The sequence below is a fragment of the Accipiter gentilis genome, chromosome 7 (assembly GCF_929443795.1).
Source record: "Accipiter gentilis chromosome 7, bAccGen1.1, whole genome shotgun sequence".
NCBI classification, from domain to species: domain Eukaryota; kingdom Metazoa; phylum Chordata; class Aves; order Accipitriformes; family Accipitridae; genus Astur; species Astur gentilis.
Window position 1 is genome coordinate 4,168,715 of NC_064886.1, and position 24,136 is coordinate 4,192,850.

General features: G+C 44.1%; 2 protein-coding genes across 8 annotated transcripts in view; one reads left to right on the forward strand and one right to left on the reverse strand.

Moving 5' to 3' along the window:
• The first annotated feature begins 2,320 nt into the window (after positions 1-2,320).
• Positions 2,321-11,652, forward strand: PRKAB1 (protein kinase AMP-activated non-catalytic subunit beta 1). Of its 2 annotated transcripts, none has more exons than XM_049806174.1 (8): positions 2,321-2,373; positions 3,670-3,844; positions 4,735-4,901; positions 6,670-6,763; positions 7,788-7,902; positions 9,191-9,324; positions 9,837-9,905; positions 9,988-11,652. In XM_049806174.1, exons 2-8 carry the CDS (start codon positions 3,680-3,682, stop codon positions 10,063-10,065), a joined length of 822 nt encoding a protein of 273 aa, XP_049662131.1. In that variant the 5' UTR covers positions 2,321-2,373; positions 3,670-3,679; the 3' UTR covers positions 10,066-11,652. The 2 variants fall into 2 exon arrangements, with proteins under 2 accessions (XP_049662131.1, XP_049662130.1); XM_049806173.1 differs by having other exon boundaries at positions 2,324-2,366.
• A 2,310-nt stretch (positions 11,653-13,962) lies between these two features.
• CIT (citron rho-interacting serine/threonine kinase) overlaps positions 13,963-24,136 on the reverse strand; it is a 75,026-nt gene continuing 64,852 nt past the window's right edge. For 3 of the 6 annotated variants that reach the window (XM_049805643.1, XM_049805641.1, XM_049805640.1), the window contains exons 41-48: positions 23,462-23,554; positions 21,389-21,497; positions 21,134-21,262; positions 20,211-20,291; positions 19,467-19,545; positions 19,164-19,346; positions 17,951-18,254; positions 13,963-17,431 (exon numbers count right to left, since the gene is read on the reverse strand). In XM_049805643.1, the coding sequence (XP_049661600.1) occupies positions 17,408-17,431; positions 17,951-18,254; positions 19,164-19,346; positions 19,467-19,545; positions 20,211-20,291; positions 21,134-21,262; positions 21,389-21,497; positions 23,462-23,554 (1,002 nt within the window). In that variant the 3' untranslated portion in view covers positions 13,963-17,407. Of the gene's footprint in view, positions 17,432-17,950; positions 18,285-19,163; positions 19,347-19,466; positions 19,546-20,210; positions 20,292-21,133; positions 21,263-21,388; positions 21,498-23,461; positions 23,555-24,136 lie in introns of all 6 variants that reach the window. The other 3 variants (XM_049805639.1, XM_049805642.1, XM_049805638.1) reach the window with 1 other exon arrangement.

The window sequence follows — 24,136 nt, forward strand, 5'->3', positions numbered from 1 at the left end:
GCTGTGATAAATTACTTCAATGGCAAGTGACACCTCTGACATTCTCACTAGGGAAGCTAACCAGGAACCTCATTTGTGACACATATGGAAACCTTGATGGAAGAATGTGAACCAGTTCCCCATCTGTTACATCCTCATCTGGCAGTAAGAAAAAGAAGGTTAAGACAGGTATGTAAAGGGGCAGAAGTAGAAAAGGTATTTTGTAGTCTTCCTTTGGAATGTGGAGGCTGGTCCTGGATGGAGTGGAAAAGGGGGAGTTTTTATGCCCTTCAGGTTGCAGAGCATGGAAGGAGGCAAAAAGTCACAGATGCTGTTAAAGGGAGGAGCAAAACTCCAGAGTTCCAGAAAATCAGTGGGTGGATGAGCTCTGCCAGGCCCTTGCGGCATGTCTTCAGCTAATCTCTTGCTTCCCACATCTCCTGCATTAACAGGTGTGAGGGAATTGGGCTCCCACTGAGGCTGAGAGGAGAAAACAATACAATACTCCCAGGCACGTGAGAACCATGCATACAGACATGCCCATGAGGAGGTAGGGCGATGATTTAGTGGGCAGCAGTGGTAAGCCCCCCACATAAGACTCATTGTTCATGGTGTAATGTCATCCAGCCCTCATAATTCATAGGGACCAGGCACCGCACAAAAAAAGAGTTACAGGTTCTAGGACTGTGCTACACCCACCTGTCACGACTGACAGTGAGGGAAGACAAGAATCGGGGTTGAAGAGGAAGCAGTCAGGGGAAAAGAAGGAGAAAGCAGCAACAGTGAAGCCCAACCACCAAGAGGCTGAGATGCCTGTGTCCGTTGCCTCTGTCCTGTCTGCAGGCCAATAACTCCCGAAGGTTTTGGCATGTAGCACACCATGGATGGATGGTTCATCACCGCGTGGGGAGGAACCATCACATTTTAATACCTGAACTTTGAATAATGCTTGGACCTCCCACAGACTAATTCCCACAGCCTCGTGAGCTATTAGCAGTCCTTATCCTGCAGTTTATTGCCTCATCTGTGGTTCTCAGAAGTAACAAAAAAAACATTGCAAAGAAGTGAGGATGGGCCCCAAAGTGAAGGTACCTCTGGCTGGCTGTTGTGCAGATCATCACAATGGTCCTACTAGGCAAGTGGTGGACACGACACGGTAGCATGTGTCTCCAGCCTACGCCGCAGACAGTTCTGCAGACATAACCAGCACACACAGAGGCATGTGCATTGGTGCTGGCCAAAAAAGAACTGGGGAGAAGAAAACAATCGGGTTTGGAGACAAAGAATTTAGGAGCGCTAAGCTGTGTGAAATATCAAAATAACAGCAGCTGCATTTTATAGCAGGGTAACTGTTCTGCAGGGGCTGGGGGAAGAGCTGCCCACACACATTCCCCTCACACCCCCTCTGGCAGGCTGTCCTGTGCCAAGGTATTCTACCCATGAAAGACAAACTAGGAGCAGCTGTTCTTCAAAACATACTGTGGGAGCCAGCCGTGCACTCGCGATTAGGCACGGTGAATCTGTCTACCCTGGCAGAATTCTTCCCACAACATGACAGCACGCCACAAGGATACGCTTCGATTTGGTAGGAATCCTTTTGTCTGTTTGCAGGTTGCTTTGACTGGTTAAGGAAAACCCAACAATTTCCTTGTAAAGAGAACTGCCAACCCAGGAACCTGCAATCCTCCCAACTTCATGCCTGTTAGAAAAAGTGGAAGAAAGACAGCAACAGCTGATGAAGAGCAAAGGGTAAAATGAGATAGTGTAATTGGAAATGCTTAGAGAAATATGTTAGAGAAATACACGAGTGTAATTTAATTTGGGAAACACTTATCAGTTGAGGACTTAGATTTCCACCTCTGCTTCCTCAGAGCAAAGAGAGCCACGTGCTGGTGGCTTCACAGCCTGCTTCGACCACCCAACGGTCAGCGTCCGCTCAGCTGGCTCTTGCTCCCGTTTCGCGAAGAGGGGAAATGCATTTATTGCCTAGCTCCCGCGCCCCCGTGCTCGCTCGTCTGCAACCCTCCTGCAGATCCAAAACCTCCTTGCGGTGATGATTTGGAGAGAGGCAGCTAAAGAGCCACCACGCTTCCCCCCCGGCCTCACACCTAAGGCACCAGTTGAGCACTCCTATTCAGCGGGTATGGGATAGCCCTGGCGGGACAGCCAGCATCGAGCCTGGCCTCAGCGGCCCGGCGGACCCGGGAGCGGCCGCTGACGGCTGCGGGCTGCTGCAGGCCCCGCGGGCCGCCCGCCTGGGGCCGGGGTCGGCGCCGGAACCTGCGCGCCGGGCTCGGGTTCTTCCCCGGGGCGGCAGCGCGGGCACACGGCCGGACGGAAGCGGAAGCGCCGGGGCGGCGGTGGAGGGACGGCGGTGGGCTCGGAAGGTGGGAGGTGGGTTCCCTCGGCCGGGCACGGCCGGCGGGCCCAGCCCCGGCGGCCTTTGTAACCGCCCTGCTGGGCGCTTGCGGGGTGAACCGGGCCGGGGAGAGGTGGGTGGCGGAGGCGGTGACCGCCCGCCTCGGGGCCTGAGGCGGCCCGGCAGGTACGAGCACGGAGGTGTGTCTGCTGATGAGACCCGGAGGGGCTGTGGGATTTCACCGGGGCCTTCTCAACAGTCCGCCTCGCAGAATCAGCGAGTCGCTGTTTAAAGCAGATACGGAATGGATGCGCAAAGCCGTTGAAATTTCACGTAGATGTTTAACGTTTGCATTTATGCTTAATTCTTGTCGTTGAATTGTCTGTTTAGTTGTTTATTTACTTCAGCCACGCGTGCCGAGACTGGTTTCGGGTTGTAGCTGAGATCTGTACAGTTGAATGTTGGGCAGTGTCCATAATCTGAGCTTACAGGGGACAGAACGATATCCCATACGTGTACTTGTATCCTGCGGGGTGCTCTGCAACGGTCTGTTTGTACGGTTCCAAGGGCCTGTTTGTATGGGTCCAGGCGGTGCCCTTGGCTGCCCCTAAGTTGCTGCTCTTCGCCTGTAAGTAGTCTTTCAGATAAGATATGGCATGTGCATCCAGTCTCATCCCTTCTGCCTCTGGATGTGGCCACATGGGCTGTGGAGCGGGAAGAAGTGTTGCGTTTCTTGCGTAGCAGGCCCCTGCCTCTCCCAGAGAAAAGCAGAGACCGAAGGAAGTCTCCAGCGGAGCACCAGCAGGACTATGCTGTTTGCGCTTCAGAGCCGCAGCCGGCCCCTATAAGGATCCTCAGCAGGCTGCCTCCTCAGCTAACTTTTTATTTCCTAGTGAAGTCACATTTCTAGTAGGCTGTTTTTGAAGCATCCTGACAGAAAGTTCTGCTGATGTTTCTGTTGATGTGGTAGAACATTCTATGTGTAGGTATTCAGAAGAGAGAAGAACAAGCACTTAGCTTGGGAAGACAGGATACCAGTGTGCTGCAGTGACAGATATCAGCTTGGTCAACTTTTAGAGTGGCTGAGTCTTGCAGAGATGCTAGGATATTGAACTGTAGCAGATTATCAAGAGTAGCTAAAAGTTGTCATTTAGTGTCTTTGTTCTGAGAATGTTATAATTTTAAGATGCTAGCATTTGGGGTTACTCAAGTTTCTTAGACTCTTCAACTCAGAAACGGAGCCCAGGTCTACTGATAAGCCTGCTTTCCTGCCTACTGGCATTCTGGCTTCAAAAGTATGTGTGCTAATCTGTCTTTTCCTGCTCTTTTAGGCCATTAAAAATGGGGAACACAAGCAGCGAGCGAGCTGGACTAGAGCGTCATGGCCATAAGGCATCCCGAGGTGACAGCTCAGGAGGAGCCATCAGTACAAAAGAGGGTGATAGACCAAAAATTCTAATGGACAGTCCTGAAGATGCAGACTTGTTCCATTCAGAGGAAATGAAGGTATTGCTGGTTTGTTCTTGTCTTCTAACTTTTCTAGCTTGGGAATGCTGTCCAGTTGTGGTGCTCTTAACATTCTTTAGTAGTTCTGTCACTGAGTTTACACACAAAACTGAGTATCATCTCCCTTGTTTCCCACGCTAAGGAGAGGTATTGCATTGGTGTTCAGGCAGATATAATGAGCATAATGTCATGGTTTGCAGCAAGAATTAACTGTAGAAAAACTAAAACGTAGCTGGCTCAAAGCTCTTCCCCAGTTCTAGGTACAGTGCCCCAGCTTCCCTCAGATCCTTAATGCTCTTGCGGTCATCCAGTGATGTTTTACCTGTCTGTTATTTTCCTTATTAAAAGATCAGTTACCTGGATTTTTGCGCAGTATTAGATGGATTGTTAGAAATGCCTTGCTGTGTATCGTGTTTCCTAAGAATATCTAACAGAACATTACGCTTAGATTTTGACTGCTGGACAGAGCTGTTTCCTACAGACAATTCATAATCTTTCTGCCAACTACAAATTTTGTGCCTATGGTATTTGTGCTTAAGTGTATTTCTTCTTAATTATTTTTCTCCCTCTTCTTTTATCTGTGTATTTTTGAAAACTCTTGTGAGCTCAAGTAATTTCTTTTTAGCCTAATTTAGGCTGGAGGGCAGGGGATTATTTTGCCTTCCACTCTTTCTGCAAATTTGGAAGGCTTTGACATCTTTGCAGAATTTGTGCAAATGAATTTGTGAACAGTATCTAGAAATGCTGTTTCTAATCTCCATCTGACAAAAACTTCTTGTAGACTTGTACCTTAGAGAATCGTGCCTGAGCGCAAAAATGCTGTCAGTAAAATACAGGTTGTCTAAGTCTGCCAGAAAAGAATCCTTTTGATTAAGACATTGTGCTTGTAGGCTCCATTGGAGAAAGAAGAATTCCTAGCTTGGCAACAAGATCTGGAAGTGAATGATAAAACTCCCACTCAAGCTCGACCAACAGTCTTTCGCTGGACTGGAGGAGGGAAAGAAGTTTATTTATCTGGGTCCTTCAACAACTGGAGTAAAATTCCTCTGACAAGGAGGTAATAAACTGCTGCTGCTGTATTGGTGATATTCCCCATGGGCTGGGAATGCTTAGTGCAGTGAGAAAGGTGGTCAGTTGATAGATTGGTATTGTGCTTGGATTTACTACTGTCTGCTTCTCAGGCTTTTGATGAGAGTCTGACTTTTTGATTCTTGGATGGCACAGGATGAAAGTTGAGGTGGGTGTCAATTTTGGAGTGATTTGTTCACTAGGCACCATGCGTGAATGACTTGAAACAATCCTTGTTGTGCAGTCTGCTACCTGGGGTGGAGCTGGAGTATGTAAGATGAAGTTGGTTTCAAGCATAGTGTCTTTGATGGCACATGTACTTTCTTGCCATATCATTGGCTTTTGCCCAGCTCAAAGGGTCCAGATTCTGCTTAGGAAACTGAACCTGCGATACCTGCTGGTAAACTACATGAACGAGAGAACAAATCTGTGTTAAAGTACCAAGTGCTTTTTCCTCCCAGAGAGCTCTGGAGCTCTGCTTAATTCAGTACCTGAGTAAGTATTTTATTTAAACCAGTGTTTTCTCAAAAATTTAAAACTTAATGGGTGGTGGGGAGTCCGAATTTAGCTGTTGATCTGAGACCTGTTGTCTGTCAACGATGACATATTCATGAAAGATTCATCTCCTGCTAATTTCTGGTGTTTCTTATCTCAGTGAGTGACTACCTGCATTGTCATTGTTGCAGAAGTGTCTTAATTTCTTAGGAGACTTGAGGGAGGAGCATAGTGGCCTGATAAAATGGTATGGGAGGATTGTTCTGTGCGTGAACAATGTGAAATAAATTATCAAGACAGGAGCTGGAAAAAAGGCCAGTGGAACATCAGTATTACCGTCATACGCTTAAGTAGAAAGCCTGGGAGACGGGAAATGGTGAAATGAATCTGGAAGAAGGACAAAAATATCTCTTTACAAAAAAAAAAAAAACCCAGACAGGTTTACCTCTTGTCAGATTAGGTATTCTGGGAAAGGAGATATTTGGACCTCCTTAGAGGCTAGATAAAATCATGTTACTGAATCAGATATGCTCAGGCAGAAGAGTTTGTTATTCCAAACTGAAATTTCAAATCCAGCTTTGTGGCGGTATGCTTGTGCTCCTTATCTGAGAAGAAGAAGTAAAGAGAGGTACTGGCATTGTGTGGCCTGTTTGAATTGTTCACATAGCATCAACTGTTTCTCAGCTTCTTTGAGATGCTGGTAAAGACTTCTGAAGAATCAGGAAGTTCACAGCACAGGAGTATCAAAATTACAAAGCAGCAGCTATTCAGACCCAAAGTAACTCAGAAGTATTGAGTTGCTGCTTTCATCTTCTAGTCATTGTTCATTTATTTCATAGGTATTTGTGAAATGCAATTTATGATGGTAAATACTGAAAGGCAAGGAAATACAAGTAAGCTGATCTTGTTCCATCAACAGGAGTATCGCAGATAAAATAAGGTCTCGTGTACTAACAAGTAATGTGAAGATGTGCAGATGACTTTACAAAAGCTCAGTGCCAATTACTTGATGCCAGGAATGTGGATACTAATTTTGAATGTGTAGGGGCTTACTGTCACAGAGGAAATTATCATTAACATTAACCTTAATTTGATTCTTTACCTTTAGATTGCATCAGAGATTCTCTTAAATGTGGCACTGCCTTTTTAAGTTTTTGCACGCTAAGGAGGCTTGTATTCTGTGTTACAGTGTTTGTCACAGTTTATAGATTGATGTACTTTTCAGAATATTTCAGGGCTGATTTGTTTGTCTTAAATTCCAGCCACAATAACTTTGTGGCAATTCTGGACCTGCCAGAAGGAGAGCACCAATACAAGTTCTTTGTGGATGGGCAGTGGACGCATGATCCTTCAGAGGTATTGTTTTCTTTGATTCTCTGTATTTATTCATTGAGGCATTGGAAGATGAGAAACTGGCTGGTTTTTCTACCAATAGCTGGCTTTTTCAGAGAGAAGGTATTGGTTAACAACAGAAATTGACTGTTTAAGCTGGTGATAAAGATATTTCTGCTCCCAGCTGGCCTAGGTGGCAGCATCAGACTGACAGTCTCAAAGGACAGGAGATTTTTGTAACAAATGGGTCACAAGATCTCTTGGGTATTGGTTTATAAGATACGGTAAGCTTTTCTTGTCTAGTGCCAAACTGTCTTTTAAAGCACTGTAGCATTGCTGACAGCCCAAATCTCTCTGTGCTGTACTTGCTATTTGTGCCAGAATGTTCTTATTGCTGCTCTGGATCTTTTCATAGTCCAGTAATTGTGCCAAAATCTACCAGGCCTTTTCGTCCTCCTCTGCTATAAAATGAGCTTTAACCTTGGCCTGCCTAACCATCCCTACCTGCCTCAGAACTAATCATTCACAGCTGCTGGTTCCAGTCGTCTTCTTGTCGTGGCAAACCTTGCAGAACCTCACGGAATTCACCTTGCAGTAAATTTAGCTCTTTGAAACCTCTGCTTCGGTCTCCAGTCTTAGCTTTGGTAGTAACCAGCAATACCAAGCGTACTCGTGTGCTACATCAGGCCATGCAGATCTCAGCCTGGCTCTGAAGCCTCTGTAGAAGCTAGAAGTAAAGGTTAGCTTCTTGTGTTGTCACTGTTAACTTTAGCCCAAACCTGATCCTAGCCTTACGTATAGCTCAAGAATTTATCGAGTGCTGTGGACCTAGCAGGTTCAACTGACATGCATCCCCCTCAGTCCTAAATCCTGTACTTGCTCTTAAACTAACACTAACTAGAGCAATAGTGAGCTCTTTTCATATGTGGTACTAGCATATTTTAAAAGCAATATATCTCATTCTTGGTAATGCTGATTGTGTAGTTTTGAGAATCTGATAGTCCTGCAAGCTTTTTTATTCTGACTTTTGTATCTTGTTTCTTCCCAGCCAGTAGTAACCAGCCAGCTAGGTACCGTCAACAATATCATACAGGTGAAGAAAACTGACTTTGAAGTATTTGATGCTTTGATGGTGGACTCCCAGAAATGTTCAGACATGTCTGGTATGAGCTTACTGGTAATTTTATATTACACTTTATAGAGCTGTTAAAAATTCCATCTTCCTTTTCATCTGGAGTTAAAGCTCCAGTATACATTAATCTACACGTTTGTCAGGCCCTGTGGACGTGTGCAGGAGTCACAAGTGCACAAGGGAATAATGTGGAACGCATAAAGGAGGAAGCCTCTGACAGAGCAACGCAGGTTACCGTAGATCTGATTAGGAGGAAGTCTTGGGTGCTTAATAGCTGTTTGTTTGCCTGTGCGATGTCAAATGGCTGGTTTGGGTGCACTCAGTGGTGGATCAGTCTCTACCTTGCAATATCAAGCCAATGTTGACAGCCTACGCTGCTCCTAATACAGTCTTTCTCTGCTAAGGAGATGGGTTGAGGAGGTCAGAAATTGCATATTAAGAGGTAGAATTTAGATGCATCTTAGTGCTAATACAGGTTCAGGAATATGTCGTATCCTCTCAGCTTAGTATAAATTATCTGAATCTTAGAATAGTATAAAAATTATATTTTTGCCTCAAGTTTCATATTCTAGTGTAACAGAAGAGAGGGAAGATTTAGCTTGAGTCATCTCTGAGGTCAGCCTTGCCACCTGTTCTTTATAGACCTTTGTAGGGATGGGGACCATGGTTGAAATAGTACCTTAAATCCTCCTTCAAAAGACCTGTCCTTTGAATCTGAGGCAGAAGGTGCGTTTGGTTGGTTTTTGCTCTATGCTACTTTCCCCTGGAGAAAGCCTTTTTGGAGAAAGGGTGTGATTTGTGAGACTTGGATGCTGCAAGAAGCCAGGAGGAGATTCTAGTAAATGCTTCCCCGCCACAAGATGTAACAACTTTTCATTATATTGCTTTACACTCTGACGAGCCCTTTCTATTACCCTCTCCCTGTACAGGATTAATACATGCTTTTTACATGTGTGTACCATGTTTTTAGCGCTTCCCTTGGAGGTAACATTGTAGAGCAATGTTTACCATTAAGTGTTTACTGGAGAAGTGCTGGGCAGTGAAGTTCTGGAGTGCAGTAGGGCCCTTGGCCTCCCACATCTTCACAGCTAGTCTCAAGTCAGACAGACTTTGGACATCTTAAATCACTTCTTGGGCAGTGACTGATCCTCTGGCACTGCATCAGCTGCTGCAGTTGTTGTACTACATGCTATTGATTTCTTTTGGCCACATGTTTTTGGATGTGAAAAGCGACTTAGAGTAGTGGTAAAAAGGTGCCTATAAAGAGCAGATACTCTTACAGACTATTTAAGAATAAATATTTAACATCTCTCTGGCAGAGTTGTCAAGTTCACCTCCAGGACCGTACCACCAGGAGCCCTATGTTTGTAAGGCAGAGGAGCGCTTTAAATCGCCACCTATTCTTCCCCCCCACCTGTTGCAGGTCATCCTGAATAAGGACACAGGCATTTCTGTGAGTACATTATTTTGTTTTGCTGAATAATGGCTTTGAGGTTGTGAACAGGTGGGGAAAAACCTGGGTACAGACAGGGGACAGGCAAGGAAAAACGTTAGAATAGTTGCCATGTTCATAAATTCCTTATTGTATACGTCCAGGTGGATCCATCTGAAGTAAATTTATTTTTCTACTTGACTCTCTTCAAAATTGAAAAGAGGACTAGATTGCTGTTTTACTCCCAGAAACCCTAATCTTCCCGCTGCAACACTATTAAAATGTCAGAAGCACATAAGAAATAATTGAGGTCTGTTTTATGGTTGCAGTGAGGATGCAGAGGGTTTCACCCTGGAGGGATCTTGGATTGTTCTGAAACTTTGTCTACGTTTGTTGATGAACTCGGTGTAAGAAGCGGTGTGATGTATTTGAGGATATGGCTAGTTACAGACGGTGTTTATCACTCAACAGCCGTGATGAGTAAACTGTGAGTTCTGTTATTTTCACACTGTCTCGCTTTCTCTTTTTTCCAGTGTGATCCTGCTCTGCTCCCTGAACCCAACCATGTCATGTTGAACCACCTCTACGCACTTTCTATCAAGGTGAGAGACCAGTGCACGTTCTTCACACTTGCAGCTTTTAGACAACCATGTAATATGCTCACTTGTTTTCCATCTCCTGTAGGATGGAGTGATGGTGCTTAGTGCTACACATCGTTACAAGAAGAAATATGTGACTACTTTGCTGTACAAGCCAATATGAGCATCACAGTAGTTTGTGACCAATTGTTCTGGGCTAGTGCAGTCTCGGGGGAAAAAAATTCTTCTCTTAACCAAATTTATTCCTGCTCTGTGCTGTAGCAAATGAACTCTGATTTCATATTGTTTCTGAGACTTCCAAGTTCTCCTATATTTGCCTTATTTTCCCAGTCCCACCTTGGAAGTTCTTGGAGATGGCAGCTTCATGACAACTGGACAGATGGCAAAGGTGTCAGTGCCCGTTGTCAGCTCAGTTAAAAACCCAGCAATTTAATTAGGCTGAAAAGTGTGAGGGCAGCAACAGATTAAAGACCTTTAGCAGTGAGGCAGACTGTAAGTAATAAACAAGCCAGCCCAAAGTCTAGAAAGTTCAGGATTCTTGTGGAATCTTACTTGAGCTCAACACTCAGCAAAAGCAAGCCCATTACTGCTTTCATAACTCATCAAACACGCAATTATTTCAGTAGCAAGTTCCAAACTTGTATGGCTGAAATAAGTGTGAATATTGATGATCTTTTTGTAGCAGCCTTTGCTAGGCAAAATCAGCGACACAATCACCGACAAGTTCATTTTTATTTTACGGTAGACTGGAGTGCACTGTTTCTGCTGTGAATAGCTCTGTAGTTTTTCTCTTCATGAGAACTGAAATACAAGTTTTCCCCTGTGGAATTTTGGTAAAGACAATTGTTTTTAACGGCTGAATTTTTCTGTAAATCATAAATGTGTCTTGCAGTAATCTGCTTTTTGAAACTAGTTTCTCTTGCTGTCACTGATAAGGACTTCCTTAAGCTGGGATAGGTAGCCGTAAGGAAACCGATGTATTCAGTTTGGGGATTAGTTCTTCAGTAACAGCCTGAAGGGGACTGTGAGTCACCCGTCTCCCAGTGGCCAAACTTGCCCCTTGGTGTAAGCAGTTGCAGCACGCTGGATACAGCAGCACTGCATCCTTCTGTGCCCAGGGCTGGAGCTGGGCCTCTGCTCCAGGTTGCAGCATTGACCACGGGTATAACATCCCTGGTGCTTCTGCAGCCAAGTCTGTGGGGATCTCTGCAACTTTTTATTCTGTTTATATTTTCTAAGAGATTATAGTAACACCAGGTTGCCCGTACTTGGTACTCGCAGCCTGTTTTATCCCAAAACAAATGCAACATTAATGCAAAACTGCCTGCCAGTGTGCCTCGGGCCTGCCCTGGAGGAACCAGCTCAGGAGGTGACCTGCTGGGTCCTTCCCTCTGTTTGTTTTTGGTACCTTCGAGTGCCAGCGACTGTGCCAATGATAACCAGCCCCTGTCCGACTGTGGGGAAGAGCACATTGCACAAATCGGTAAGGACTCTGAGTGGGGACAAAAGCTGCAGCAGCCAGCATTCAGTGGAACCAGCCACAGTGGATGGGTGGTTTGCCATCCTCGGATCTGCTCACTAGTCTTGTTGCAATATCCTGAGTAGCTGAGTAGATCTGGGTCTTAGTGCAATGGTTTTCTCTGAAAACTCTTTCTTCGTTCTGTGCTATGGATAGTATTTGGTATTCTGAAATATGGAATTGCTTTTGGTTTCAGCCTCTTTAGAAACAAATAAAACATTTTCAAGAAAAGTGGGTGACTTGCTTTGTTATTATCCTTCCCATCTTTGGTAACCTCAGCTTCCTTTAGTTGTTACTCTTTTATAACCCATGAGTGCTTGACTGCAGTTTTATGCCTTGGTGGATTGTGCAACTTTTCATAGATGCAGCTTGAAACACCTTGTTCGCTTGCAGTTAATCAGTAAAGAAGATGAGGGAGGTGTTAGTGTGTCTTTGTGATATAAAGCTTACAGGAAGAACAATTGCGGAAAAGCTCCAGCAATCAGTTCTTTAGGGCTGAAAAGCTTGGTATTGGTCTTAACCCTCCCGTTGGCTTCTCTCTGTTCCAGCCAGCCACCCTTCAAGCAGACGTTTTTCCCAAGCCTTTCTTCTTGACAGCGTGCGATTGCAGGTTGGATATGGTTTGTGGTGTCACAGGCAGGTGTATGGCGCTGGAGTAGGCTGTGCACCCTCTGTAATATTTATTGGCACCAGAAAATGCTGACTGACTTGTGAGGAGGTCACGGAAGAGGCTGTGGGATCAGGGCTAGTAGCTGCAGAGCGGTACATGCTGCAGGGAGGCTTGTGGGCTTTGCTGGGGCCTGGGGAAGGTAGAGGTTTCTTTTAGCTTGAGCTGGTTGCGTCAGGGCAGTAAACAAAGGTGCATCAATAGCAGAGAAGGAAGAGCAGGTTAGAACAGTTCCAGTTAACTAATTTAACAGGATTGCCTTTTGTTGAAGTGTAAACTCACTCAGTCAAAACACCTGGATGTTCAAATGTAGAAGTGTGTGCTGGCAGATCAATGGGTGACCACTGCCATTCTTTGTCAGTTCCTTGCCTGATGATGCTGTCATTAAATAATGGCCTCTCCTTCCGTAATGGCGCACTAGCGCCCGATGTCTTGTGTAGCACAAGGGAGCTGTTGCACGGAGGCGGCGTGTTGGGGTCTCTAGTGGCAGGCTCTGCTGTCAGCGTAATCGGAGCGGTCACGGTGCGTTGCCTGGCGAACTGGAGGAGGGCTGGCAGCCTGTGCTCATGCCTTTGCTTGGTGGATACGGCGCAGCCAAGGGGTGGGCGCAGTGGGCTGGGAGCGCTTGGCCGGGCACCGTGGGCCAAGGCACTAGCGGTGAGTGAGTGCTCTGGGATCTCGTGAAGGGGCTGAGCTGGGCGCTGCAGGATGCCAAATGCAGGTGCCATGCTATGGAAGCAAACTCAGTGAAGGCGTTTGTGCAGAACGGAGTCTGTTTGGTAGACTAAGCATCAGCAGCGGAGAGGCAAGTGTTGGAAGGAATTTTTTTCAGCTGCGTTCAAAGAAAAGTAGATGTGAGAGTGTATTGGCAGACAGAAGTCATGCAGTGAGTCCTCTTTAATGCTTTTACTGCCAGCAGGGAAATGATACCACAAATTTCTCATTTGAATGACCTAGAATTAATTTTTTTTTTATTATTATTTTTTTTTGCTAGAAGGAAAGAGGATTCTTAGCTACTTACAGGTAGCTTAGTAAGTTTGGTTTGTGGTTTGTTTGTTTTTTCCTTCAGTTGCAAAACAAATTTTTCACAGGTCAAACACTAAAGCCGAAATGTTGCGAAATGGAGAACAGAAAGGAAGGCGAGACTATGCAAGACTGACTTAACAGTATTTATGGACTCTGTCTCATTAGTTCTCGCTAAGCTTTGTGGATTTTTTTCCAATTACATATATGCATGACTCACTCCAGGCTTTTCATCAGTGCTGGTATGGTGGAACCACAGGACAGAACCAATTATTTTATAGAAAGCTTTTTTTTTTTTTTTTTTTTTTTTTTTTTAAATTTGCAGGCTATAGCCATGTCTCAGATGGTAGAGCACTTGGTACCTGGTCTGTAGCCGGTGCTGCACCATTAGCTTTTGCAGCCCCAAAAAAGCTTTGCTTCTTTGCCTCAGAAACCAGGGCGAAGCGGCCCAGGCTTTGTGACCGGCAAGCAGCCCGGCACACCACCTGAGGGCTTGCAAGAGTAATCCTGCTGTGATCACCTCCACCTTCCTCTGCTCGTTTGGGTGAGTGAGCACAGCTGCCCTCAGGCCCAAGGACCTCTCCCAGACAGGGGCAGGGCAAGGTGATGGAGGTGTGGTGTTCCCCAGCACCTGTGGCCTCAAGGAACATCTCCCGGGAGCCGCAGCCTTCCTCCAGGTAAGCTGCAGCAGCCCCCCAACTCCCTTTCTCTTCAGCAGGAGCATCTGCGGGAGGGCTGGCTCCTGCCAGGGCAGGGGGCTGATGAAGGAAGAGGTAGGCTGGTTGGTTTGGTTTTTTGCTGTGGGGTGGGTTTTGGGGTGTGTCAGGGGGTCTTTGGGGTTTGGGGTTTTTTTGCTAGGTTGTTTTCTGCTTGACAGGTGAATGAATTACATTAATCACAGTGTTCCCTTATTGCAATGGGATGAATCAGATCCCTCCAAAGGCAAAAGCTGGATCAAGAGTTGGATTTATTAGCTCACTTACATTCCCCGCCCACAGCTCCCAGTCTGTGCTGTTACGTTTATTCTTGGCTGTTGCTAGGAGAGCACATTTTTTTAAGGTAGATGCAGAGACTTTTGTTATAGTCATTTTTGGGACTCTTGAGTAAGCCGTTACGTTCTGTGTCTACAGCAGAAATAACAAGAGTTCCCTGCCCTCCCCGACCCCCTGAATTTCAGCACAGTGTGTGGCGGTCATGCTGACCATGGATTTGTGCAGGGTTCTTGGTAATCAAAAGGCTCAATAAATAATTTTTTTTTACTCCACCAGTTTCTGGATTATTTTAGTTTTGTTACAATTCTGATCATGCATCATAGGACTGCAACAATGAGCTTTAAATAAGTATTCTTTGTGCACAGTAAAATAGAAATAAAGGAACATTTAACAAGTTAGCATTTCATCATATACATCAGATAGTAGGCACAATAGATAAATCAAGCAGCTTGGGTTTTATGTAGCGCATTTTCATGAAGAATGTCATGTAGACCAAAATGTAAGAGGAGCTATTAGTAACCCACCCCCACACCCTCCAACAAACCTTTTATTGGGGGTAAGGAGGTGGGTATGTGCACAGAACCAAAAACACTGAACAGTAGGAGGACAAATTAAGTTACTGTAGGCAGCAGTGTGAATATTAAAAACCTCTTCCTGTGAAAGAATACTTCAGACCCTGTAAAAACTGGTTCAGTTAAAAATAGATGTATTTACATTTAAGTCTGATCTAGCAAGTTTTCCCAGCAGGTGTATGTTAAGATGTACAGTAACTCTGCAGGTTGTACTCAATCTGACTTGATTTGTGAATTATTTTTTTTTTTTAAAGTTGCAGCTATTAGGCCTTAAAGCACCAGCATATTACAGCAGTGGGATGAGTAATTGTCTCCGTCTGCTTTGCTACCAGTACACTGCTGGGATAAATCCCAAACCTGTCATTAGATCACACTGTAGTTGATTAAGATGGTTTTTTCCAGCTCAAGATGTGTGGGTCATTTACCAGGGCAAGATTGTTTTCCCAGATACTCACACGTGTCTCACCTCTGCCCGTATCACTAGGGCGGAATTTAGCTGTAGGTGTTTGCAGCTGACTGCTGCTCTAGTAAAATATTTGGACAAATCCACCTGTTTTAGTTCACATGAACATGCTTTGTTTTTGTGAAGCCACTTACTTACGCTACTTGTTCAGGGAATAATGACTATTAAAATGCTAAATATTTGTCAAGGTTAGCTCTTTGGTAAGCTTTGACACCTATAGATTACACAGCCTCTAATGCTGGGTGCAATGGTAGGATGGCTCAGTGTTACTCTATATAGAAGGAAGCGTTCATTTCACCATGCCAGTCAAGATAGTTATTTGTTTTATTTGGTTATTGTTCAACAACAAAGTTCAATACTTTCCAGGTGGAGCTTTGAACTGTCCCTCTGGTTCCCTCCCTTGTCAATAATAAAAAGGTAATGAAGAAAAATCCTGTACTTTTAGAGACCTAAAACCTCATTTATGCTAACAAGCTTCAATTGCAATTTAATGTTACAATATTTCTTCATGGGAGCGAGGAGGACTAAGCTGAGGCCCCTCCAGTGTCTGAAGATGGCTGTCCACAACCACCATTAAAACAAAAAGCTAGTGTTGAAAAACGCACAGTTTACAATAAAAAAGTAGAAACCAATTCAATTCCCTTTTGTTACGAATATAAAGTTTCTTGTAAATATGTACAGTCCTTTGAGCTATTTCTATAGCAGGAAGCATTTCACGAACAAGACAAGATATACACTTTCAGGACTCAACAAGCCCATTTCTGAGGTCTTGAAGATCTTCCATGAGATGCAAAGATTTAAAGACTGATCTCAGTGACCTTTCAAAATATTCAGACCAGGAGACAAAAACTTTCAGCAAGTTTCCTGCCAAATCATCTGACCTAAAATAACCTAACAGACAAGAGAACGGAATACAATATTCATGAAACTCGCCAAAGGACACTGACAAGGCATTTGAAATGTTATGGGTTTCTAGAACAGGTTAGCACAGGCTTGCGAGGGACTAGCAGAAGTTTAAGAGTGTGGCCAAGGGAAGACTGGATGCAGTTTTGCTCTTTCCAGTTGTAAAGAACATGGTTGTTCACTTAGAATGTTGCTATTGCAGATTGAATGGTCAAAACCTGCTTTGAAAATCATTTGCTCTCTGCTTCATGTTCACAGCAAAAGAGAATAGAAAGCAATAAGTGGCTCAAGGTTAGATACGCAGAAGCAAAGGCGAAGGTGTGTTCAGTAACCGCTAAAGCTGTTCATTGTGAGTATCCTCTTGTGCCATGACATTTGGCTCTTATTGTACGACAAGTTACAGATCACGGGAAGAGCCAGGCCTGGGCTGCTCTTCTCTCTGGGGGCTGCGAGACTGTCGGGACTACGGTGTCATTTCCAAAGGGACCGTGTTCAACACTGAGAGGAGAACACAAGCGTGACTGTAATTCTTGTCATAGAATAAGGCTTGTTAACTCTTCGTTGCCAAATTTCCAGAGTAATTAACGGTTCTTTTGCAGCGTAATCTAAAGGTTTCAGTTAATTTACAAGTGAGGTACAATACACTACTCAGCAAAGCAACCTAAAAGGAGAGAGCAGCCAGTGATGGTGCAGCAGCATGCAGTGAACTGTCATGCAGAAGACCTGGATAAAGTCTTACACCCCAGTAGCTTATAGGTAATGCACTTTGTCTCAGGGCCGGGCACATGGGATCGTTTAAAGCAGGGTTCTTCCCTCCCCATCAGAGCTGCTCTAGAGCAATTTTAGTGAGAACAAAGTAACTTTCAGAAGTGGCAGGTGAACAGACTAATCAGAAGTAATTTTTCTTGTGTTCTGTAGAGAATATCCAATCACACCTTCTATTGAAAGACTCACTCACCTTGGCCCTTCTGGTTCCGGGCCATCGGGAATTCCCAGCGTGTCTCAGAACTATCATCAATTATCTGGTAAGGGGTGCTAACCACAGTATAGACCTGGGGTGGGACTCTAGTCCCATTTAATTTCCTTGATGAACTACTAGGGACTAAAGTGAATACAAAAAGTTCATGAACTGCTTGAAAGAGTAACAGTAGTACAAAGTGCAAAAACAGGAGTGCAGGAAAGTGCAGAGAAATTAACTGAGATGCGAACAATCTTCAAAAGCGTCACGTCTCCCGATGCGGAGTGAGCTTTGGCCCAGAAATGCTGTTTTGGTAACTGGGCAGCAGACATATGGAGTGCATATACTCAGTGTATTTCCTCTTTTTTTTCCTGCAGGTCAAGATGAGTAACTTTGTCTAGCTGAGACTTACACTGAAGACTGGTCCCAGACCTGGCAGGGAAAAAAAATGACAGTTACAAGTCGCACATATTTTTTTCTCGCATACGCACAGGTGCCAGCAGCCGTACATCACCTAACTACTGCTGCTACCACTGAGTGCTGTACGCTTGCTTGCTTCTAGGTGGCATAATTCTTAAACCACTGACAAAGGCAAGCACTGCCAGCATCGCTCTGAACACAGCAGGCTCCCACGTTCCTTCCTTCCAGACATTGTCCCCCTTCGAGTTCTCAGCAACTTGACTTCTGTTGGTAAATGCACCTTTGCTTTCAGATCTGGAGGACTTTAGCCTGTTCTGGAGTCAAGCTGCTTTTGCAGTTACAGAACTAGCACAAGGGAAGGTGTTCACAGGGCCAGTGAGTTACACCATACGTGCTCTGTTTCAATAGAAGTTGAGGGGCCAGGAGGAGAGGTTTGATTTGCTCTTGTACTTTACAGTACCACCAGCCCTTCTGCAGTACATGCCTTTTCCTGAGAACAGAAAAGTTCTCCAAGCTCCTGACTTGACTTACCTTATTGACTTGAGCAAGAGGAGTTCTGGCACCACTCACAGGCATTCGTCCTCGGCTGCTCTCTTCGAACAGTCTTCCAGGGGACCTTTCTCTGCGGGTGCTCAGAAGCCGGCCTGGAGATTTCTCCCTCTCCAGCGGTCGCCCAGGTGACTTGTCCCTCCGCAGCTCTGTCCTTCCCTCGCGGTACCGATGTGGTGTGCTTGGTTCTCGAGGGTGGCTTGGACCTTCCGGTGGTCCTGGGCTTGATGCTACCCGCTTGGTTATGTGCTCGTTGTATGTGGGCGGACCTCTCTTGTTAGGGCTGCTGTCATTCAAAAATAATGGACGCGAACAGCTGAGCGACAAAAACCTCACGTTACATTTTCTTTTAGCAAAAATGTAACTTTCCCCAAACACCCAGCAGTGTTTAGGTGAAAAAGCGTCAGACCTCCCTGAGCCAAGATGAAAAGTGCAAAGGTATTTTGATAGCTGAGTATTCATTACATTTGCCACACTAGTAAAGTGCCTTGATAAACTGCTAATGATGCAAGTCACGTCTCTGTAATGGGCCACAGAAGTACACATTTCCATATACTTCAGCAGTATACTTTTCCATATAAAAGAAGTACGCTAGCAGTTGATATATGCCTTTTCATATACAAAATTTTCAGTAGCTCCAGGATGTTCAGGCCAGGCTGGGATGAGCTACAAGCCTCAATTTCTCAGTTTCCAGTGCACAGTGGCACTATCAACCGCAGTATTTATTCACCTGTCTGAAGTATTGCTGTTCTGCTGAACAGAACAAGATTGTATTGCAGCTTCCCAACACCATCTCCCTAAGGCCTACTCATTATTTAAGAGGAAGGGGCTCTAGCTTTAGAGATTGTTACAGTCAATTGATGTTTAGTGTCATATCAATAGCATCTAAGCTCATCAAGCTTTGAAGTCACAGCTATAATGCAACATAAAAGTAAACCAGCTGAAGATCACAAAGCATTTGTGGAGATTACCCACAAATTCCTATGGATTTAATGTTTCTTTGCCGTCTGGATTTTAAAACATCAGTGACTCTACTCCTTGTTTCACTGCAGCATTACAGTAACTGGCTAAGGCCAGCCTCTATCTCTACGTATAGAACAAGGGCATTCCACCACTACTTGGGGGGGAAAAGCCATCTGGAGCAAAGTTTGCGTACGAGATGCACAAGGACCGTAACATACTGACTTCATCATACCTGCGTGTAGCAGAAGATCCTCTGTGGTGCTGCTCGTTGTTGGTCTCCTTCACTAGATTGCCCTTACAGCAAATCACCCTTAATTTGTCTTGGTAGGAGGAGGCCAAGTAGATAGCTCCAGAAGAAATTGCAGGCCCTAGATACCGCGGATTTGGTATCTCCAAGTGGGCTCGTGCAGGGGTTCTGGGTAAAAATTGCAGGAAAAAGTCTTTACAATGATGACACTGTACCTTTTCCTGGCAAGTACACAGATTCTTGCAGCACATGCTGTTCAAAGTAATGGAAAGAGAACAACTAACTTACCCTAGAGAAGCTCGCGCCTGAATCTCAATCACTTCAAGGGAATTGAAGTGGGTCACAAACAGATAGGGCTCCCTGTAGGCTGAAGGAGCACCGCAAAGGCAGGAAAAACATAAAATAAAATTCTCTGTTAAAAACTTCTAAAAAGCATCAGTGAGCACAACAGAGCCTCACAGCCCCTGGGGAAAACTAAGGAAATATATTTTCTGTAATAAGACATAGACACTATTACTAAGCAGGGAGATGGAGCTTAAAGAATTGTTGCTTTGAAGCTATCTGTATCTCAAGAATTTTACTAACCAAAGTATCATGAAAAAGGCATTAAAAACACACTATTAACGGAACAAAATCCCATTAGGTAGTTCAAAAGGCCTGAGGGAACCACACTGACATTATATATTCTTGACTATTTCAGAAACTTGCAAGCATCATCAAAAATTCCACTAGCCAGTTCAATCACTGCCAGACTAAGAACATTAAGGAAATACAACTTTGGTTTAGTTTTCCTCAAATTGTTTATACTTCAGAAGGTTTGACATTTGGATTTATAATAATCTTAGATCATGGGAAAATCTCCACAGTTTCTGGGAGAATTGGGAGGGGGAAGAGGAAACAGAAGCACTGAGTGAAGAATACCTGTCCCACAAGGATGCTTCCTTTATATTTTTCAATATATGAAAATAATTTTCATATTCCATAATGTTTCAATAATTTCCGTAATCCAAGTGAACGTCCCTCAACACCTACCAAAAGCTAAGGGCAAGCGATTCCATTTCAGGTCATCTGTCCTACTGCGTCTTCCATAGGAATCCACAAAGACACCAAACTCTGCCAAGAAAAGTAATGTCATGTCATGAGCACCCGCCTGAATTTTATTCATTTATTTTTGAAGGGACAAAGGCAATTGACCCTCAGCTTTTTAGCAGGGACAGGGTGCTTAACTATCTTGCAAATCCTAGTGTGCCGTGAATTACTCTAATTGACATTGAATTGGCTAGATGTACTTTCAGTACCAAAAGGTACTCTCTATACCAATTAAGGCAAGGTTGTTATTTAATCTACAGTTGGGAAGACTATGAGACTCCCACTGTTTGTTACTCACCCAAAATTACAGCTAGTGGGCTTTTGAAGACTTCCTGTGCATTTCCACGACACTATCCTAGAGGGCCAACAAAAGCAGCTATACAAGAAAATAACACCCTCTTATTTCCTCACAAGAAGACTAAAAAGTCTCATTTGTCTGTATGGAAACCAGACAAGAAAGCCGTAGTTTGAAAACCCCTTAAGGTTTCATCAGGATAATCAAACACCTGTTTGCACTTAACATTGACTACAACCCCTTCCCTTCAGGCACACAAGCCTACGCATGGCAACTGATCCACAGGGACGGAGAACTTATAAGCCAGAAGCAAGCTGACCAAACACACCTCAGCAGACTGGATCAGTGCTATTTTAGTGCCAGTGCCCTGTGCATCTTAGTGTTTAAACCACCAGCCACAACTCTTCCACGGCTTTTAGATTCACAGACTTCAACAACTCTTCATTGCCAGGTACTAGAAAGTCAACTCTGTTCAGCTTTCATTTACAACTGTACTTGGGTACCTACTGACCGTTCACATACCAAAGAGCAGTTGTAGTGCAACAACTGTACAACCATGCCACACACTTACCATGGAAACACAGCAGATACTCCTCCCTCTGCCCTGTTGGGTTCACTTGGATGATACTGACTGGAAAACTGTTGGTAGAAGCAGCAAACACGGCAGAGGCCAAAGTGTGGTCATTTTTATCCAGGAACTCTGCAAAGAGAATGGAGAAAAGCAGCTTGATCACTACCAACTTTTTTTCCTAAACTGCTTTAGAAAAAGTCCTACCAAAAGAATCTGTGGAGCGACTTGGTGCATTCCTCAGGAAATGTCTCCTACCTTCCAGCGTATACTGCTTCATCTCAATTTCATAGAACTTGTTGGTTCCAATGATGATGCTGTAAGTGGTCAAATGGATGCAGCTGCAAGGCTCAGAGGTTTCAATCTCCTGGAAAAGAGGGAAGTATGGACCAATATTAGTTCCCTGTAACAGTTTACAGATTTTGCTTATTCTGGAACATTGTATATTGCCACATTTATCTTTATAAAAGGGAGAGATGGCAACCTCAAAGTTACTAACAGTCTCTCAAAAGCATATGGAAAAGTACTCTTACTAGAAGAAGTAGTTTTGTCTTGTTGGAGGTAACACTTGAATATAGACTTGCATACCAACTCAACTCCAGGTGCTAACCCCAATAATAACCTCTTCCTTTTGGAAGAATATGCTATTCTGGAAGATACTCTTCTGCGCTGTAGCTCAGTTGTCTGGAGCAGTAGGGAGTGGCTCCCTACTTACAATAGGTCACAGCCATGCCAATGACTGCATTTCTGAACAGTGTCTGGAGATGACATAAGACCAGGACTGAGCAGTTAGGGTTGAATGACAGATTTGTCACTAGGAAGTCTATCAGTCAAAAATCACCTCAGCTCCAGAGTAGCTGTGCTAGAACAATCACTTCCAAGCCTGGAAGTCACCAGGAATCAGGGCAGCTGCTAGAAAGGCAGACAGAAGATCCTAAGACAACTGCAGCAGGATTGACCCCAGTCAAGTCCCAAACTCTTTATAACCTACGGAGTAGGCTTATCCATCACTCTGATTCTCCCAACAGAAAGAATCAGCTCGCTAAAGCATCTCTGCTGTTAACACTTAAGAAATTATGTTGATGGCTCCTTAAGCAAAAGGAAGACAAACATACACAATCTCCCATCCTTCTTGGTACAATGTAATACAGATATGTCCACCAAGATTTGCATTGTGATCGAACAGCTAGGATAGCTCTGCAGGTTAGCCTGACACAACACGCAGATTCCCAGATCTTCTGAGGACAAGATTCCTTGCATCATTCCTAGTTTATCTGGAAATTTAGTTGGCAGAACAGAAGAGCATATTCTGGGCTTGCTGCCATCTTGTTAGGATCTAAATTCAGTTGTCTGGATTAGTGAAGATAAGGAAAACCTGCCTTCTAAATCACGCCTTTGCATGTTTTGTACGTGAGCCCTTGTCAAGGCACTTGGGACTATGGAGGTGAATGGCAGCACGAACAGAGGATGGTGACTGTACATCTTTTCAGTGTTTCCTGCCGGCTGCTGCTCCATTCTGAGCAAGAGTTGATATCAGCTGAAATGCTTGTAGATGTTCCAGGTTTGCTGGCATCCACATTGTTTGTGCCAAGATCTTCTCCATCAAACATGTCTTTACTTCCAGGGAGGCTAGCATCTGAATTACTGTGCTGACTCTGCTTCCTCACAGCGGTGCCAGTGTAGCACTCAGTGGGGATAAAAGCCTCAGTCAAGCTGTAAATTGAACTGGTGCCTTCAAAGTAATCTGCAGAAGCTCGCAGGGATATGTAGTTTGACCTGAACATCCCTTAATTTGTGAATTGGAAAGGACATGAGTTTCTGGGTACCAGCCCATTTTAAGGAGGGCAGTGTTTAAACTCTGTTCTGAGGAGAGATCCCTATTATTTGGGTTTTTTTCTGGATCTGTATGATATAAATACCCTTTGGTTTTCACTGGTACAGTAAACAAATTCAGATACCCATTGCTTCCTTAATTGCAAAGAAGAGAGAAGTCATTTGTTATGGATTTCTGCAAAGACAACAGAGGTGAGGGAATACTGCTGGATAATAAAGAAGAAAGCCTTTTTTGGGCAAATAAGTGAGGATATGCTTACAGCTGAGTCCAGTTTCTCAAAAAAATCATAGTTCTGTTCTGCATCTCTCCAGATATGCCAATTCTTATTAAAGGAAATTGCTGCCTACTCCAAGTTTAGTCAGTGCACATTGTTATCATTTTAGCTGGCAAACAAATGTTCTTATGCGTGCAAAAATGTTTAAGATGTTTGCTCCAAAGCAAAGTCTTAGTGCAATACGTGAATTACCTTAGCTACGGACAGGAATTACTAAGCTTACCTTTCTGATACAAAACTTGCTCAAGCTCTCATTGTATCGCAGAACAACCACTTTATTCGGCATGGCTGCACAGATGCAAAGACCATTCTCAACCTGTGAGGAAGATTACAAGCATAGTTCAAGATGCTAATACAGAGTAAATTCTAATGCTGAGCGTGTGAAACGGATCTGAGTACCTCTTGCCACAGAAATAACTTTGCAGAGATAAGCAAGTACATTTCTAATAGGGTAGTTATTGTGAATTAGTGAAATAATGAAAAGCCTCTTCACATTCTCAGAAAAGAATGTGAATTTGAACTGCTTGTATGATTTCTTTTATACTTCAAAGACGTTAATAAAAAAATCAGGTTTTCCACAGAAAAACGTTTCATTGAAAGGGATAAGAAATTCAAATAGGTTAGGTCTAAATTTTAACCCCTGAAATGTTATCTTAAAAATCACTTTGAAATGAATGACGTTCACCTTGTTATCAAAGTAGTCCGTAGAAGTAATTGTTAATGAGAATTTTTGCTGTGGCTAAATGTTCCATACTAAACCTGGGAATTAATGTAAATATCAAGAGTTACCAAGTGACGCAAACACCTAAGTAAATTTGCTAGCCTGGAAACTGTTACATGACATTCAAGAACAAACAGTGGACGGAATTCACTAATTATAAATCTCAAAATGGAAGTC

Excerpts from the sequence above, each read along its gene's own strand:
- PRKAB1 (XM_049806174.1), top strand. The coding sequence starts at position 3,680 with ATGGGGAACACAAGCAGCGAGCGAGCTGGACTAGAGCGTCATGGCCAT. Across the intron at positions 4,902-6,669 it reads AAAATTCCTCTGACAAGGAG|CCACAATAACTTTGTGGCAA; the intron begins GTAATAAACTGC and ends CTTAAATTCCAG. Across the intron at positions 7,903-9,190 it reads GAAATGTTCAGACATGTCTG|AGTTGTCAAGTTCACCTCCA; the intron begins GTATGAGCTTAC and ends TCTCTCTGGCAG.